This window comes from Pseudonaja textilis, chromosome 16 (assembly GCF_049901715.1).
Source record: "Pseudonaja textilis isolate UNSWEBS1 chromosome 16, rPseTex1.2, whole genome shotgun sequence".
NCBI classification, from domain to species: Eukaryota; Metazoa; Chordata; class Lepidosauria; order Squamata; family Elapidae; genus Pseudonaja; species Pseudonaja textilis.
Window position 1 is genome coordinate 9793661 of NC_142005.1, and position 17054 is coordinate 9810714.

The 17054-nt window shown below is 45.2% G+C and overlaps 1 protein-coding gene across 1 annotated transcript; it reads left to right on the forward strand.

Moving 5' to 3' along the window:
• Positions 1–294: 294 nt before the first annotated feature.
• On the forward strand, positions 295–16572 carry LOC113449199 (semaphorin-7A-like). The gene is made up of 14 exons (XM_026720214.2): positions 295–507; positions 5097–5236; positions 5572–5625; positions 6215–6310; positions 6436–6541; positions 6759–6857; positions 7404–7543; positions 8484–8659; positions 9891–9999; positions 10844–11045; positions 11777–11892; positions 12564–12733; positions 12948–13003; positions 13776–16572. Exons 1-14 carry the CDS (start codon positions 417–419, stop codon positions 14105–14107), a joined length of 1887 nt encoding a protein of 628 aa, XP_026575999.1. The 5' UTR covers positions 295–416; the 3' UTR covers positions 14108–16572.
• Positions 16573–17054: the final 482 nt, after the last annotated feature.

The window sequence follows — 17054 nt, forward strand, 5'->3', positions numbered from 1 at the left end:
GGGAAGGAAGGAAATTCCCTCTCTGAAAATCTGGCCATATCTCAAATTCCCAACAGATATTTCAATTGATACCCAATGCAGTCCCTGTTCAACTCATTCTCCACCACCACCCAAAAATAATAATAATAATAATCTCTCAGCAACAACCCATCTCTGTTTTCCCCTCCTCTGATCTTCTTCCCCGCCGGCCACTTGAGGGAGCTGGTTTCTTTTTCTTTCTTTCTTTCTTTTTTTAAATTTAATTGGACTATAAATTAGAAAACAGAGAAGGGAGGGAGGCGCAGAGCAGCGTTGGCTCTGGGCAGAATAAGGTCCTGACTTGAAAGAAACCTCCTGCAAGGATTGAATCGAATTGAATTCCGGCCACTCTGAAATTCCCTTCTATTTTTGCAGAGTTTCAGCCAGCCTCCCCAAAAATGGGGTGTTTATTCCCCCTTTTCTGCCTTTTTGCATTCTTTTACCTTGGAGCCTCTCAAAATATTCCCCGGCTGAGGCTGATTCCCAAAGGTGAGGCTTTTATTTCCTATTATGATTATGAATTTGATGTCAAAGGCTTTTGCCTGAGGTTTTTATGATCGCAATTCCTAAAGGTAAAGAGTTTATTATTATCATTGTTATTATTTTGATGCCCAAAAGCTTTTTCCTATAATTGTGATGATTGTGATTTCTAAAATTGTGGTATTGTTATTATTATTATCATTATCATCATCTCTTTTATTAATTAAATATGAAACTCAAGTCAACGGAACATTTAAAAATGTATCACAAGTATCATTGACTGGCACTGATGGTTGATACAGGTTGCTGCCAGTACCCCAGATATTATTATTATTATTATTATTATTATTATTATTATTATTATTATTATTATTATTATTATTATTATTATTATTATTATTATTTTAAAAGGTGTGCTCTTTTTCTATTATGATTATGTAGATTCCACAAAAGGAGAGCTTTTATCTATAATTTCTATAATGCTGATTGGAAAAATGGTTTTTTTTTTCTTATTATTATGATTCTAATTGCCAAAATGAGCTTTTTTTTCCTTCTCATTTCCAAAGGCAAGCTTTTTTTTTCTTTTATTAATATTATTCAAAAAAACCTGAGCTTTCTTTCCCGATTGTTATTATAATTATTATTCATATTTCTATTCCTATCGAGTCGTCTGTTTTCTTAGGAGGGTTTGTTTGCAGAGTCGGCCAGATAGTTGAGGACTTGAGTTCTGCAAATGTTTTATGTTATTATTGTTTTTGCAAGCCCTTTCAGATTGCAGAGAGGTACGTAGGTTAAATTGCTAAATGCCAAGCTTTTGAAAAAGCCCAGCTACCGATGGAGCAAATCCTTCCATCTTAAGCCGCCTTCTCTCCAAAGAACTGAAAATGGCCTATTTCCTCATTTAAGAAATATATTGAATTAAGGCAGGATCTTGCAGGAAAAAGAGAGGCAGGGAAAAAAAAAACCCATAACCAACCAAACATCCCTGTTGCGAAATGGTGTTCCCCACCCACTTCAACCTCTGCCTCAAATCCTCCTGCAAAAAGCAATTTAAAATTCTTAGCAAGGGTGCATCTGTTTTAGATCAATCCTTCTGCTGAGTCATGAACGTTTTAGAAAATAGACTTATGGCCACTTACTCCGTATTCTCGGAACTCGGATTAATGGATTTCCTTGGGAAATGTGGGTCCTCTGCATTCAGACCCAGAAGTGCCTTGAATTAATTTGGGGCCTGACCCACCTCGCAGGGCTGTTGTAGCTAAAAAAAAAAAAACACCAGGGGAAGAATCCCTGTGTGCAGTGCCTGGAGCTGCAGGGCACAAATTCTCCCCTTTCTTTCAACAAAACGAACTTTTGAAACCCACCATTTCTGTGACCGAGAGGGAGCTGGAAGAGAAAGGAGTCTGGGAAAGCATTGGTAGCATTTAGAGAAATGTTTGAGGACTAGAAGCAGGATGTGATTTGCAAAGAAGCCCCAACGAGGCTTTCACGAAGTTATGAAGAGAGGAAAAGAGTTGCTGTAAGTCTAAAAACAAAACAAAACAAAACTCCGTTGTCCGAGGTAAGGGCTATTCCTGTTTCGTTTCTTTGAAAATTTAGACCGCAGGGAGGCGAACCTTTCAAAGAAACGGATATCTGAGGGGGAAATAAAGTCATTTGGCACCTGCAAAAGGAAAACAGAATAACATAGTTGGAAGGGACCTTGGAGGTCTTCTAGTCCAGCCCCCCCCAGCTCAGGCAGGCTCTCCAATCTCTTCTTAAAAACCTCCAGTGATGAAGCACCCATAACTTCTAGTGTCAAGCTGTTCCACTGGTTAATTTCTCTTTTATTCCGGATTGGGTCTCTCCTTGATTAATTTTCATCCATTCCTTCTTGTCCTGTTTTCTAGAACTTTGGAAAATAAGCGGATCCCCTTTTTCCTTATCCAACATTTAAGAAAAAAGGCTCGTCTGGGTGGGGTTTCGGGTTTCTTGTTGTCTTTATGGTGTTGGGAAAATTTTCCGCTAGTTCTAGGTTGCTTCTCTCCTGGATTAGAAAGAAATAATTAGACATTAAAAAACAGGGACGGGAGGAGGGGGAAAGGAACAGAACCAAATTCTGGGTTTTGCTGCAGAGAAATGCAGCTTTCAGTTTTACGGCCTCTTAGCTGCCTTTTTCTAAGGGAGGTTTTCCTGCAGGAGGGATTAACCAGTTGGCTCTTGTCAGTTTTTTTTTTTTTTGCAGAGCATAAATATTTTGGCTCCGACGGGATATTATTTTGTGATGCACAGAGTGGCAAGGTGCCCGAGCCCTCAAAATTGAGTTCCGGAGGCACTTTTTGGGGGTGGGAAGGGGTGTTCCCCCCCACACCCTTTCCAGCCACCGAATGGCTGCTAAACAGTTGCCAAATCGGGCCATTTCGGCGCTGTTTTAAAGCTTCTTCAGCATTAGATAAGCCGATTGGCAAGACATTTGGTAAAATTCAAATTAAAGTTGGCCCAGTCCCTCAATGTGTGAACAAGTCCTCCAAAAACAGGAGAGAAGAAAGGTATTCAAAGGCCCAGTTGCTTTCTCTGGAATTCTGGGCCCTATCTGTTCAGATATACTGCGCTTATCCATGGAGGTTTTACATCCCAATTTGGTTTTTTTGGCGGGGTGGTGGTGGTTAATGAATATTTTCAAGGCCAGTTCAAACAAACGGTTTGGAGTGATTTTACAGAAGCTGTACGCAGCAAGCAACCCTCCTGTTTCTGGGTCTGTCTGACTCCCAACAATTCAATGAACCACAACAAGACAAGGGAAAAGAAATTAAATATTTAGTATTTCCTTCTGATGTTCAATTCCGTGACAATCGGATCAGATCTGAGGGCAACCCAGCTCTAGTCTAGCCTCCCCGCAGGGATCAATTAGGTCCTTCTGAGAAGCTCCCAAAGGGCCAGGCCTCCCTTCCCAGGTGGACAGATAGACAGCCCCTCCAACTGGAGGTTCTGTTTAGTCAGTGAAAACCCTTACAAGCCCCGAATGGAGCCCATTTCCTCCTGTAAAAAGGATTGGGTGGGAAGGGGAAATATATATTTTTAACAGTGGGGCCAAGACTTTAAGGTCCCAATCCACTTGTAATCGGTGCACGGCACATAAACATGGAACATTGGAAGTCGGCAAAGTGCCGTCCGTTTGGGAGTGAGAATGTGAAAGAAATTTTTCTCCTTGGCAACCATTCCAAAGTTCTCCGCAGCAAAAATACCCAGGAGCAAAACTCTGCTCTTAAGGGGCATCTTATCTTGAGAAACCCTCAAATTAATTTTGTCCTCTTCCCCCCCCCGCCCTTCCCCTCCTCCCAATGCAATGACAGCCGAACGGCACGAAGAAGTCGCCGTTTTGCAAAGCGGCTCGGAGATCTCCAGCTGTTTTAGGTGGATTTTGCAGGTCAAAACCATTGGAGCCCCCTCTGCAATGCAGATAAAAGCCAAGATAGGGAGCACTGAGAGAAGGAAGGGGGGGGGTTGGAGAGAGCTGGGGAGGTGCAGGGGGGGGAACAGACAGCGCTCTGCATTCATTGCTGGGGTAGGAGGGGGGTTGATTTTCCCTCCCTGTGACTCAGCCCTGCAAACACAGAGCGCCTCTGCGTGGAGAACAGAGGAAGGTAAAAAAAAACAACAAGGGGAGCAGACAACAACAAGGTGTGTCCCTTGTTGTGGCTGATTGCGGGGTTGTTGTTGTTGTTTTGCAATTTGCCAAGACTTGAGCCCATCTATTTGCATCATGGATTAAGATGGCAGCTTCGTGGATGCTTTCCCGCAACGATGAAGATGCAGTCGGCATCCAGGCCGGCGAAAATAAACCAAGATGGCATTTTTTTTAAAAAAAATTTGCATACCCCCAATCAGGAGTTAGCAGAAGTGTGCAAAGTTAACAAGGGAACAGATCATCAGAGTTGGAAGGGACCTTGTAGGTCATCTAGCCCAACCCCCGGCCAAGCGGGAGGCCCTACACCGTTTCCGACAAACGCAGACCAGTTTTCAAAAGTCTCAAGGGATGGCGCTCCCACAACTTCCGAAATGCAAGTTATTGTGTGAAGCGTGGGGAGTGCCGGCCCTGGATGCGGTTTCCTGGTATCTAGGACCGATTGTGAAGAGTCTACGACAACTCATTGCAAGACAGGTCAACGATTCGACTCAATCATTTAAAATAATCCATATAGATATATTTTAATTTTGGCTGTTCACATGTTCACATAGGGATTTCATTCCAATAGTTCTTGGGGTGTTAGAATAACTCTTCTCCCATGGCCCGTGGTGAGTTGTCTCATTCCGGATTGCACACCGCAGGTGGAAATGGAGAAAGGGGCTTCACGAAGTGAAAGGTTTCATCCAGGTTAGCATTGCCATCATCCACAAAAGGTAGCTTTGCTGTCCAGGAGGCCCATGGTACACATCTGGAGCAAATATTTATTCCAGGAGAGGTTAAAGAGAGTTGGAGGGCTGAAAGTTACAGACCCTGCAATGGAAAAGGTGGTTTGTGGGTCAAAGCGTCTCAGAGGAGGGTCTTTCCATCGATGGTGGTTTGTGGGCAGCCGGGGTTGTTTTTAATAAGATTGTTGATTTCCCCCCACCCCCAGATGCCGTGACCCAAAGTTTCAATCAGAAGGAAAGGCTGACAGCCATGTTCCATGAGGCTGGGTCCCCTCAGCTGATCGTGGGAGGGCAAGGAACAGTGTGGATCCTGACTTTTGTGGGTTCTGAAATCACACCCACCGAGGTAAGCCATCCCATCCCTCCATCCAAATCCCCTACAGAACGTCCTTGAAATTACGACCATTTGTTTGAACAGCGGTTCAAAGTTGCAATGCTATTGCAAAAAGCGGTTTAGGACCGATGCTTGGGGTCATGGGCTCACAATTTGGGGGTTGGCAACTGGTTCGCCTTTACGACGGTTGTGGTGTCTTGTGGTCACATGGTCCGAGTTCGCCACCTTCCCACCCAGCTTCCGATAAGCAACGCTGGATTGGCTGAATGATCAAGTGATTTGCTTAATGACCATGATAACAAATTCACAATGCTCAAGGTGCGTGTCTCTCTCTCTCTGGTGCCCAGGTGTCAGTGCGCGTCGAAGAGAAGGCTGAGAAGGATTGTAAGAGAGCAGAGAAGGTGAGCTGGCAGTTCAGGTTGGAACGGGGAGGATGTTTTCCCCAAGGGAAAGGAAATGTTGGAAAGACTTTGAACAGACAGTTTCCATCTCCTCAAGTCCAACATATGGCCTGTCTTAGTTGCTTGGCTAGTTGGAAAGAGCCAACTCCTTAAGCCAACTTAAGCTGATAGCTTGGCAGGACTTTTATCTCATCCAGTTACTTCCATTTCCAGGCACAGAACGTTCCCCAAAGTTGTTCTAGCAGACTTAGCTAGAGTTGGATTGGGTTGGGTTGGTCGGAGTTGAGTTGAGTTGGGTTGGTTGGAGTGAGGTAAGATGGGTTGAGTTGGGATGGGTTGGATAAGTTGGATTGGGTTGGGATAGGTTGGGTGGCATGGGTAGGGTTGGATTGGGTTTTATTGGGTTGGGTTGGATGGGATAGGATGGGTTGTGTAGGGTTGAATAGGGTTTTGTTGGGTTGGGTTGGATGTGATGTGATAGGTAGGGTTAGATTGGATTTTATTGGGTTGGGTTGGATGGGATGGGATTGGTAGAGTTAGGTTGAGCTGGATTGGATGGATTTTATTTTCCCCATTCTGCCATTCGTAGGGCGACTGCGACAACTTCATCCAGATGATCGAAAGGATAGAGAACAAAACCCTGGTCTGTGGCACGAACGCAGGTTCTCCCAAATGCTGGATTTTGGTAAGGGACTTGGCAACCATGACAGAAGGCACTTTGAGCAACACCTAAGAATCGATAAAGTATCGTTCTAAAATTTGAACTGCTTTTAGAGGGAGTCTGATCTTTGGTTCTTTTTTTTCTTTTAGGTCAACACATCACTGCAGAGAAGCAACCAGGGTCAAATTTTCACCGTGGTGGGGGAAAACGTTGTCTCATCCTCACCGTTGCAAAAGACCGTCACCATCGCCATCGGTAAGGGGCTCCGGAAGAAGCCAAAATTCCTCTTTTTTAAAAAAAAAAATGTCTGTCCAAATCTCAAGCTTGTTATTTTTTTTTTCCCACCTAATAGCAGGATCAGGGCTTGGATGTTAGAAAAAAGAAATCAAATCAGCATCGCGTGTGAAGCATTCGACGTTTCTATATTTTAAAAAAAGGCAGATTTCAGCTCTGGCTTTTCTTTGTATTTCAGAAGACAGCCTCTACTCGGCCTTATCCGGGAATAAAAGTTCCTTCCAGAGAAGCTACGGACGGAAAAAAGGAGTCAAGACGAGGGACAGTTGGATCAGCAGTAAGAAAACTTCCTCGTTCCTTTTCCCACTTTCCTGAAAATGGAATACAGGGAGACCTAGAACTTACCGTGGTTCATTTAGTGACCGTTCAAAGTTAGGAGGGCACTGAAAAGGGGGACTTGTTATCATTTTTCACATTAACGGCCAGTTTTTCACACTTAACGACCTTTGTAGCATCCCCGTGGTCACAAAATTTGAACACCTGGCAAACTGACTCACATTTATGATGGACGTAGTGATTCCTTCTGGCAAGACAAGTCCACGGGGAAGCCGGATTTACTTAAACAACCGCGTGACTAACTTAATAACTAACTTTTGACTTAACATCAAAAAAAGGTTTCATTTAGCAGCAGAAATGTTGGGGTCCATTTTGTGGCTGTTAAGTCGAGGACCACCTATATTGAACATAAAGCCAAAAACTCTTTAAAAAGACAGCAAGACGTTTCCACGGCAAAGCTTGCAGGCTGCCGGGAGTGGATCTCTGGACGTGATCATTGAGGGCTGCGTTTTTGTTTTGCCTTTTCACCCTGAATTTTCTGTCCTAGATGCTGAGTTTGAAGGAGCAGCTCTCTTCCCACATAAAGATCGGAGGAAAGATGAAATTTTCTTCTTCTACAATGAGGTCAACCGGTCTGCCGGCCTGGATGGGGAGCTGAACAAAGTTTGGCTTGGACGCGTGTGCAAGGTTGGGGAAAGGAGATGTTTTCTTTCTATCTAGGGCACAACGGGGGGAAAGTGTGAGGGCTTGGTAAAGCAATATATAGAATAAAATTTCGATTGGTTGATTGCTCGATCGATACAAATTTCTGCACTGCCCCACCTCACCACAAGGACTCTGGGCGGTTTCCCAATGAAAAACTTTTGGAAAACCTTTTTAAATCTTTTGTCCTGCTTGACTTTGAAACTCTGTGTTCTATTTATCCGTATTTATTTAATTTATAGAGACTGCATGGAATCGCTTGATAATCCAGGAGAGAAGCAACTTAGAACTAAGGAGAAATTTCCTGACAGTTAGGACAATTAACCTGTGGGATAACTTGCCTCCAGAGGTTGTAAATGCTCCAAAACTGGACATTTTAAAAAAAAGATGTTGGATAGCCCTTTGTCTGAAGTGATGTAGGGTTTCCTGCCTAAGCAGGGGGTTGGACTAGAAGACCTCCAAGGTCCCTTCCAACTCTGTTATTCTATTCTATTTGATAGTCAGATGGGCAGCATCTACATTGAATTAATTAATAAAACCATATTAAAAACAGAGTTCAAAAAGTTAAGAACCACGCAGATTTAAGTGTTTAAAAAGGTGGAGGACGCCCCCTCAAGACACCCTCTCCCCATGCCAGTTGGAGTGCCAGGTCTTGACGCTTTTCTGGAAGGGCAGGAAAGGAGGAGGAAGAGGTCCCAGCTCACCTGTAGGGTCAAGATGTTCCACCATTGACCGGAGCATCTTTGGGAAAATGTGGGAAGATGAGAGCATCTAAAGAAAACCAAACTGAGCTGCTTAAAGACGCTTGAATTCATTCTCCAGATTGTGGGAAGGGATGTTCTCTTCATGGGATGGAAAGGAATGAAAATCCTAAGAGTTGAGATTCAGCGTGTGTCTTTATCTCTTGGGCGGGGCGGGTGTCCAGGTGGATCAGGGAGAAAAACCAGCCTCGGGAGATTTCTGGAGCACCTTCCTCAAAGCAAGGCTGGTGTGTGGACGCCCCCACGAGCCCCTGCTTTTCCACCGCTTGGAGGACACCTTCGTTTTCAGAGAGGAGGGCCAGGCCGAGACAACATTGTACGGGGTCTTCTCCAGCCCCTGGTGAGTGGTGAGATACGGCCTACAGGTCAAAGGGAAGTTGGATCAGGAATCCCGTCATTGTTGAGGATGCATCAAATCAATCGGGTCTTCTGAACTGTTTAGGCTGGATCTTTTCGTTTTTGAAAACGATCTTTTCAGCATAGCCTTTAAATCCGTTCGCTGTTGGAGTAACTTGGCTACATGGGGGCTGTCTATGGTCCTGAAATTCCCAAGATGTGGGCCTACATGGGCGCTGTTTATGGTCCTGAAATTCCCAAGATGTGGCCCTACATGGGCGCTGTCTATGGTCCTGAAATTCCCAAGCTGTGGGCCTACATGGGTGCTGTTTATGGTCCTGAAATTCCCAGGCTGTGGCCCTACATGGGCGCTGTCTATGGTCCTGAAATTCCCAGGCTGTGGCCCTATGTGGGCGCTGTTTATGGTCCTGAAATTCCCAAGCTGTGGGGCCTACATGGGTGCTGTCTATGGTCCTGAAATTCCCAGGCCGTGGTCCTACATGGGCGCTGTCTATGGTCCTGAAATTCCCAGGCTGTGGCCCTATATGGGTGCTGTCTATGGTCCTGAAATTCCCAAGTTGTGGCCCTACATGGGCGTTGTCTATGGTCCTGAAATTCCCAGGCTGTGGCCCTATGTGGGCGCTGTCTGTGGTCCTGAAATCCCCAGGCTGTGGGGCCTACATGGGTGCTGTCTATGGTCCTGAAATCCCCGGGCTGATACATGTTGCCCTTGACTTATGACAATTGAGCCCCAAATTTCTGTTGCTAACCTGTTGCAACAGAATCTGTTGCAATTTCGCCCCATTTTACGACCTTCCTTGTTCAGAGATTCCCTCCAATTGCTAAAGTAGTAACACGGTTGTTAAGTGAATCTGGCTCCCCTGTTGACTTGGCTGGTCAGAAGGTCTCAGATAGTGATCACACTGGAACCATCGTAAATGCGAGACAGTTGCTCATTGTCTGAATTTTGATCAGATGAAAACAGGGGATGCTGAAACAGTCGTAAGCGTAAAAATGGTCCTAAGTCCATTTTTTTCTGTGCTGTTGTGAACGGTCACTAAATGAACTGTTGTAAGTCAAGGACTACTACATTCTGCTTGGCGCTGTCCATGGTTCTGAAATTCCCAGGCTGAGTTCCGTATGCACCCAATCCCTTGGGACCTGGATACACTGATGCAAAACTCACCACCTGACATTTAAATATATATATATATATCTGCTTTATTTCTTCCAAGGGGCTCCTCGGCAGTTTGTTCCTACTCGATGAAACGAATCAGCTCCCTTTTTGAAACTTCCAAATTCAAGGATGCTCCTGGCTCCGTCCCTCATCCCAGACCTGGCCTGGTAAGATTCATTGGAGGCTTTGCTTTTCGGTGACTGGTTGTTGTTTTCTGGATTCTAGGTGTCTGGTCGCCGCTTAATTTTATTTCTTGATGCCCTGAATGATTCCGCCATTTGCTATATTCAACGATAATCTCTCTCTATAAAAGCGAAATGCCCCTCGTGTATCCTCACAAAATCTCCAGAACCGTAAAGCCTACAAACTTGACATTTGGCATGTATGTTCCTTTTGGCTTCTACGTGCTTGCTAAGAAAGGATTTTTCGAAATGACCACCAGAGGATTAATAATTCCTATATTATTATTATTATTATTATTAACACGCTCTGATGCTAAGGAGTCGTACTCTTCCGCCCACCTGAAAAGAAATCTGTTCTAAATGCAAAACACAAGCAGATGAGTTTCAGTTTCACAGCAGCCCCAAACAGCTTAAGTAGAGAACAGTTGAGCTGAGCCACACCCAGGCACCTTGCAGCCTCCTTCTTGCTCACGCAGCAAATACTGTTTCAATTTCCAAACAGCCCTCAACTCTCTCACACACTGACAGGATGCTAGCCAGATGAATACCGATGGATGCTGGTAGGCAGAGGCAGAATTTTTTCCCTTTTATTTTCCTCCCCCAAACTAAGCCCCACCACATAGTTTCATAACGAAGCATGGGTATCGAGCTAGCGTAAATTATTTGGGACTTGCGAGTTAAGATTGAGAGGTTATTTCTAAAATGGTTTTTGGAATTAGTTGGGCAGGAAAAACAACTGAAGGAGGCGACTTTTCTGCATTATTGGACGGAATCTGGGTTAAAAATTTGGGATGTACTCAAAGTATCCTCTTTCCCCCTCCCACCACAGTGTGTTCCACCAGATTCCAGCTCTTCCTTGGCCAAAATGCTGGCCTTCATTAAGGACCACCCAGAGTTGGAAGCCGTTGTCTATCCAGATGAGGAGCAACCTCTGTATGTCCTTCAGATGAACGATACGTACACTCAGGTGGTGGCGGACAAGGTCCGAGACGCCAACAATGTCTCCCATGATGTCCTCTTCCTTGGAACTGGTGAGTTTGCTGTGTAAGGAAGTGGGTGGCAACCAAACCTTAACAAAACAGAATCAGAGAGTTGGGAGGGACCTTGGAGGTCTTCTAGACCAACCCCCTGCCTAGGCAGGACACCCTACACCACTTCAGACAAAGGGTTATCCAACATCTTTTTTAAAAACGTCCAGTGTGGGAGCATTCACAACTTCTGGAGGCAAGTTGTTCCATGGGTTAATTATCCTCCCTGTCAGGAAATTTCTCCTTAATTCCTGGTTCCTTGGTTAGTTTCCACCCATTGCTTCTTGTCCTGCCTTCAGGTGCTTTGGAGAATAGCTTGACTCCCTCTTCTTTGGGGCAGCCCTTCAAATATTGGAAGACTATTGTCATGTCTCCCCTGGTCCTTCTTTTCGTTAAATTTAGACATATCCAATTCCTGCAACCGTTTTTCATATGGTTCAGCCTCAGGTTTCCTAATCGTGTTTGTTGCTCTTCTCTGCACTTGTTCTAGAGTCTTCAACTCTAGGGACAGGAATGGGGCTAAACTTTGAAGGAATCCGTTGAGGTTCTGGATTCATCAACACATTCATTAAGTCCTGCTCTTTCCCTACCCTTACGGGCAAGCCATCCTCACCCCATGGATGGATGAACCCAAGGCTTTTCTAGCAAGACATCTTGTGTCTATTCCTAAGACAACAACCATTGGTAGACTCCTTCCACCTAACCAGAGTTCTGTTTTTTTTTTGTGGCGACAGCCAAAGGGAAGATCCATAAAGTCCTCCGAACCAAAGAACAGACAGTAATCATCGCCGAGTTAAGCCCCTTCAAGGGTGAAGCACCTGTCACCAAGATGATCCTGGATGCTGCGACGGTAAGATGAAGAATAAGCCTGTGTGGGGATCCAAAGGGGCGTGGCACAAAAACAACGCAGTCAGATAATCCGTAGGAGTCCCTTTGTTAGCGCCAACTTTGCCCCCAATGTGGTCCTGGAGAAAAACTCTCCCAGGAACAGCCTTCGGTTGCAGAGAATCAAGTCCAAAACAGGGTAAACACAAACTGTAACTTAAAGTCCAAACAAGCCAAATTGAAGTAATTAGTTTGGCGTGGCAGGAGCAAGAATTTCAGACTTGAAGGCACGGCGAAACTCACACGGTTGGGAAGACACTAGTAACAAAGATATGCCATGACAACCAACAGCCTGCCACATGCAGCCTGCCTTTCTTATCAATTCTCTTCCCAGGTGTGGCTAATGAAGGGAATCAGGGCCTTTTCCTCCCCCGTAAGCCATGCAACCCACGTTGCTCCTTTCTCCGTTCCTCCCTGTGTGCCCTAGGATGAAGAGGGGGTGAGCCCGGGTCTTCCTCTGAACTCCCTCTCCCTTGTTCTACCTCTCCCCTGCTCTACCCAGCCGGACTTTGCCCTCCCCCAGTTTCTTCCACAGCCAATGGAGCCACACTCCCGCTCCCTGTCAATTGTTCATCTTCCTCCTTCGCCAAGTTCCTTTCTTCCCCCTGCACTAGAACCCATTTTTGTCTCTGGTAGGGCCACCTCTACGTGAGCACCAAGTTTGAAGTCACGCGTCTACCCTTGCACGACTGCAGCCAATATAACGGAAATTGCTGGAAGTGCATCTTGGCCCGGGACCCTTACTGTGGGTGGGATGCAGTTGGAAAGAGTTGTTCCGCCGTTTCCCAGGGAAACCACACCAACAGGTCGGTCAAAAGCCAAGAGGAACAAAAAGTGAGGACTTGGGGGAGGGAGAACGCTGTGGGCACGAGCTTCGGACACGCGTGTGCGACCAGACGGGTTTTAGTTAACACGGAGTATGGGATCGTTGACTAGGGAGAAACAAAGCACGGAACTAGGGGGACGGTTGGCTTGCCGCAAGCAAAGTTCTTGAGATGTTCCCACTTTGTCCTTCAACAGGTTGATTCAGAGCCTGGATTCATCCAGCACCACTCAGGTGTGCAAAGCAGCAGAAGGTAACTCTGTGCTCCCTTGCAGGAACTTGGAGTGCTGGTGAAAGGGTGCCTGTGGCCTTGTCATGATCACAGGAGGTTGATCTCAAAGGGGCAGGAAATGGAGAACCAGGGGAGGGGGTTGGCTTGATTAAATTTGTGTTTTTACATCCCTTTCCCCTCACCCAGGAGGTTGAGCTGGGTCACACACATGCGGCCCTTTGTTCAGAGTACCGCAGTGTAAATCCAGCACCAGAAAAATAAACACCAATGGCCGAGGCTTCGTTTAACTTCTTTAGAAACGGATAAAGTAAATTTTACAATACCAGCCGTAGATTTCTCCAACACGGAGCAAACTCAAACAGAAAGAGACCTCAGTTTCACTTTAGTTCAGCAAGCAAGCAAGACACACAGCAGAGGAGAGCAGCGCTTCCATCTTCCATAGATGCAGAGCTGCAGAGCTTAACATTAAAGCCACACCTAGGCTACTTCTAGTTTCGGTTTCCAAACAGTCCTCATTGGCTGACTTGGCTGCTGTGCCTATTCATTGGCTGACCTTGTTAGCATGCTCTATTCCAGGTCGTGAATATACTCTGACATCCTTGCCCTTAAGATTTTGGGCAGTACAATGGAGAAGGGCTGAGCTGGGTGACGGACTGTCCTCCGGCCCATCCTGGCAAGCTTTTGAACCTAACCGTCCTGCTCAGGGACCTGAAAACCTCCTCCTTTTCGTTGCGTTGAGTGTTTTTCCTCTGCCTTACTCTTTTTTTCTCTCCTAAAACGCCGGACCCGGTAGAAAAATTAGCCCAGGACAGCATCAAGAAAGTCAGCGTGGATCACACGGCTTACATCTACCTACCCTGCCCGCTGAGGTCCCACCACGCCAGCTACAGCTGGGTCAAGGACAACAAGGTTTACCCCTGCGCCATGGAGGACCAATCTTGCACGCTTCGCTTCGGGCAACACACGCCGATGGGCGAAGGCCTCTTCAAGTGCATGGCTAGAGAAAAAGGCTACAAGGAGGAAATTACGGGGTTCGAGGTTGCTCTGAGTAGTGGAGTCATTCCGGAGCTTGCTCTGATGTTTTGGGGTGCTGTATTCCTCACCATAAACATCCTCTTGCTATAGACCAGATCTGTAGCTTGGAGTGGATCCCATCACACTGCCAAAATAATAATAATAATAATAATGTTTTTTTTTTTCCATCGCTGTCCTTTTTAAAAGAAAAAAAAAAAAGAATTGGCTTTGGATACATCGAGCCGCTTCTACTGATGCTCTCGGCCGTTCCAAGGACCCCGAATTCCCAGCAGAGGGACACTGGTCTCTGTCTCTGGAGGCTTTGCGCACGTGTGTTTTTCCTCCCCCGGGTCACCAGGCTGTCCAACCATAGGCACGAGGTTTGTCCTTCCCAGAAGAGTCCAAGGTTTGGTGGCCGTAGGAGAGCCCGTAAGTGCCAGGAAAATAAATGCTTTGTGTTTTTATTTTCCTGGGGAGATAACACGATGGAGGAGATTTGCTCCGAAGCAAAGAAGGTCTCATTTGGCTTCCTGGTGACCCTCACCAACTCGGTTTCCTTCCAGCTTTGAAGGGCAAAATATTTCCAGGTTTTGCAAGAAATATATTCCGGGCATGAGGTCTTATCCTGTCTTCTTTACCCTTCTTGTAACGCTGCATGTGTGCTACGCAACTGCATTTTTTTTTTTAAATTGCCGCAAAGATCCGAGCCAGTGACGCCTTTCGGTTCAGCTTTGTGAGAGTCAAAGGGAGAAAAGTGTAGAAAAATTGCATTTACATCCTCGGTGTTTTTTTTAACATTTGTGGCAAGGGAATCGGCGTAAGGGTTCAACTCACACCTGGACTCCCAAAATCTAATTTTTGCATTGACATCTCTCCAATATAAGAAAACATCACCTTAAAAGACTTGGAGATGCATCCGTGGCAGGAAAGGGCAAAAACGGAATCGTATTTAATTGTATCTCACAGCGAGTTGGATCCATCAGGCTACGAGAACCATGCTCAAAATCCTTCCACAGTAGCAAATGTTCATTTTGAGTTGTGCTAGTTTTTATTCCAGTTGGGCACCGAAGCATCGCACCCAGGAAGTGTGTTTTCGCCAAGCTATGCTGCACCAAACGTGGGTGCACGACAACAGCTAAACTGCGTTGTGCGTCTGCTTGTCCATTTTTTCCACCGTGGACTTTCCCTGGATTTAACTCTGGGGGCTTCTCAACTCTGATGGGTGACAATTTCTACTTTCTCGAAGGCTCTGGCTGAATCATATTATCGAGCCCGCTGTACAACCCGCCTGCTTAAAAAAAAAAAAGCTACTGCCAAATTCAGCTCTATACCATATACAGAAGCGTTGTGCACCGGGAAACAGGAAGTCGTAGTTCGGTTCAGTTCCATTGGTGGCGAAGTCAGACATTCTCTATCATCAATATCTTTCCATTTTTACCAAAGGTGTAGGTAAATCGTGTATAGAAAGGCAGGGTTTTAAGAAGAGACTGGACAACCTTCCAATTCTGTTATCCAATTAAGCAGAAAGGTGTCAGTCATCACTCAGGGAGTTTGATATAGTAGTTCAAGGGTAAATGTATTGGAAGAGCAAAGGTCTGGATTCGAATCCAGGCACCACAGCTGGCTGGACTTGGCCCCGTTCCCCCTCTCTCAGCCTAAATTGCCCCACATTTGAGCTCCTGGACCAAAATATAAATGAAAGAAATTGCTTCCAGCTGCATCTTAAGTAGCAGAATAAGGCTGGAGCTGTGGGGCTGGAGTAGATGATCTCTGAGGTTCCTTACAAATTCTTAAATCTCCCCTTTCACGCTCAGGGTTTTTTCTTTTTATTTCTATCCTTCCAGAAGAATGGCCTATTTGTTTTCAGAATTATTTTTGTGGATTTTTTAAAAAATAGAGAAATAATAAGAAATCTGCCTTGCAGAAATTATTTGAGCTGCCTTTGTTCACATTAATGAAACTTAATTCCTCTCTGTGCAAAACACCAAACGCATCACACGTTTTTGGTAAAGTTGTGTGTCTTTGGATCCCAGAGAAAAACCAGACAGAGAGCTTCAGTCCACCTGAACGCTGTCCAATTAAATTTAGCCCGTCTCCCTATAAATCTTCCACCATGAATTAAAATCCCTGAAGCCTGCACATTTTTCTGTGCAATCTTTTTGAAGGGCTCCGACTTTAAAGTCTGAATAGCTTTTCTGCAAAATAAGAAACAATAGAAAACCTTTTCCCCCAGCGTAATAATAGAAAAGCAGAGATATATTCCAGGGAAAGGGGGGAAGGGGAAGGAAATGGATTTAAAATCAAATAAAAGAGAGAATTGTGGCTAGTGTCTGTGATTTGAAGACTTCATTATCCATCCTTTCCAATACAGAATTGTTCAGCAGAATTCTGTCTGATTTCTTGCCATTATTATCACTCTGTGTACATGATTAAAACGGCAGCTTGCAAATCCTTAACCTCTCTGAAAAAACGAACATATCTGTGGTCCTTGTTGTTTTTACATCTTATTTATGGATTGTTTTGTGCTCGTTTGTAATGTTGTCTGTCCTTCTCAATACACACACTTACATTCTCTACGTCTTCTAGTCTTTCTCATTTCCACTTATCCTTTGGCAGCCGTGTTTTGGATCAGGAGGAAGACTGACCCAATTGATAATAAATTGTCTTTAGGAGGCCATCCTCAGCTGTTCACATAGTGACCGTTGGAAGCTACAAATGCACTGAAAGAAAATGGTTTGTGACCATTTTTCACACTAACACCGTTGTGGCATCCCCGTGGCCACCCGGTCCAAATTCAGATGCTTGGCAACAGATTCGTATTGATGATAGTTGCAGCTTCCCAGTTGCAGTGATCCCCTTAACAACCGGGGCAAGGGACGTTATAAAACGGGGCCAAACTCTCTTCACCACTTGTCTTGCCTAACCACAGGAATTTTGGGCGCCATTGTGGCGGCAGGTATTTAACCATTTGGAAATTGTGGACTGAACAATTCAAATGAAAATTGGGTTTTAAACTTTGAACAATTCAAGTGAAAATCAGGTTTTAAACACTTAACGT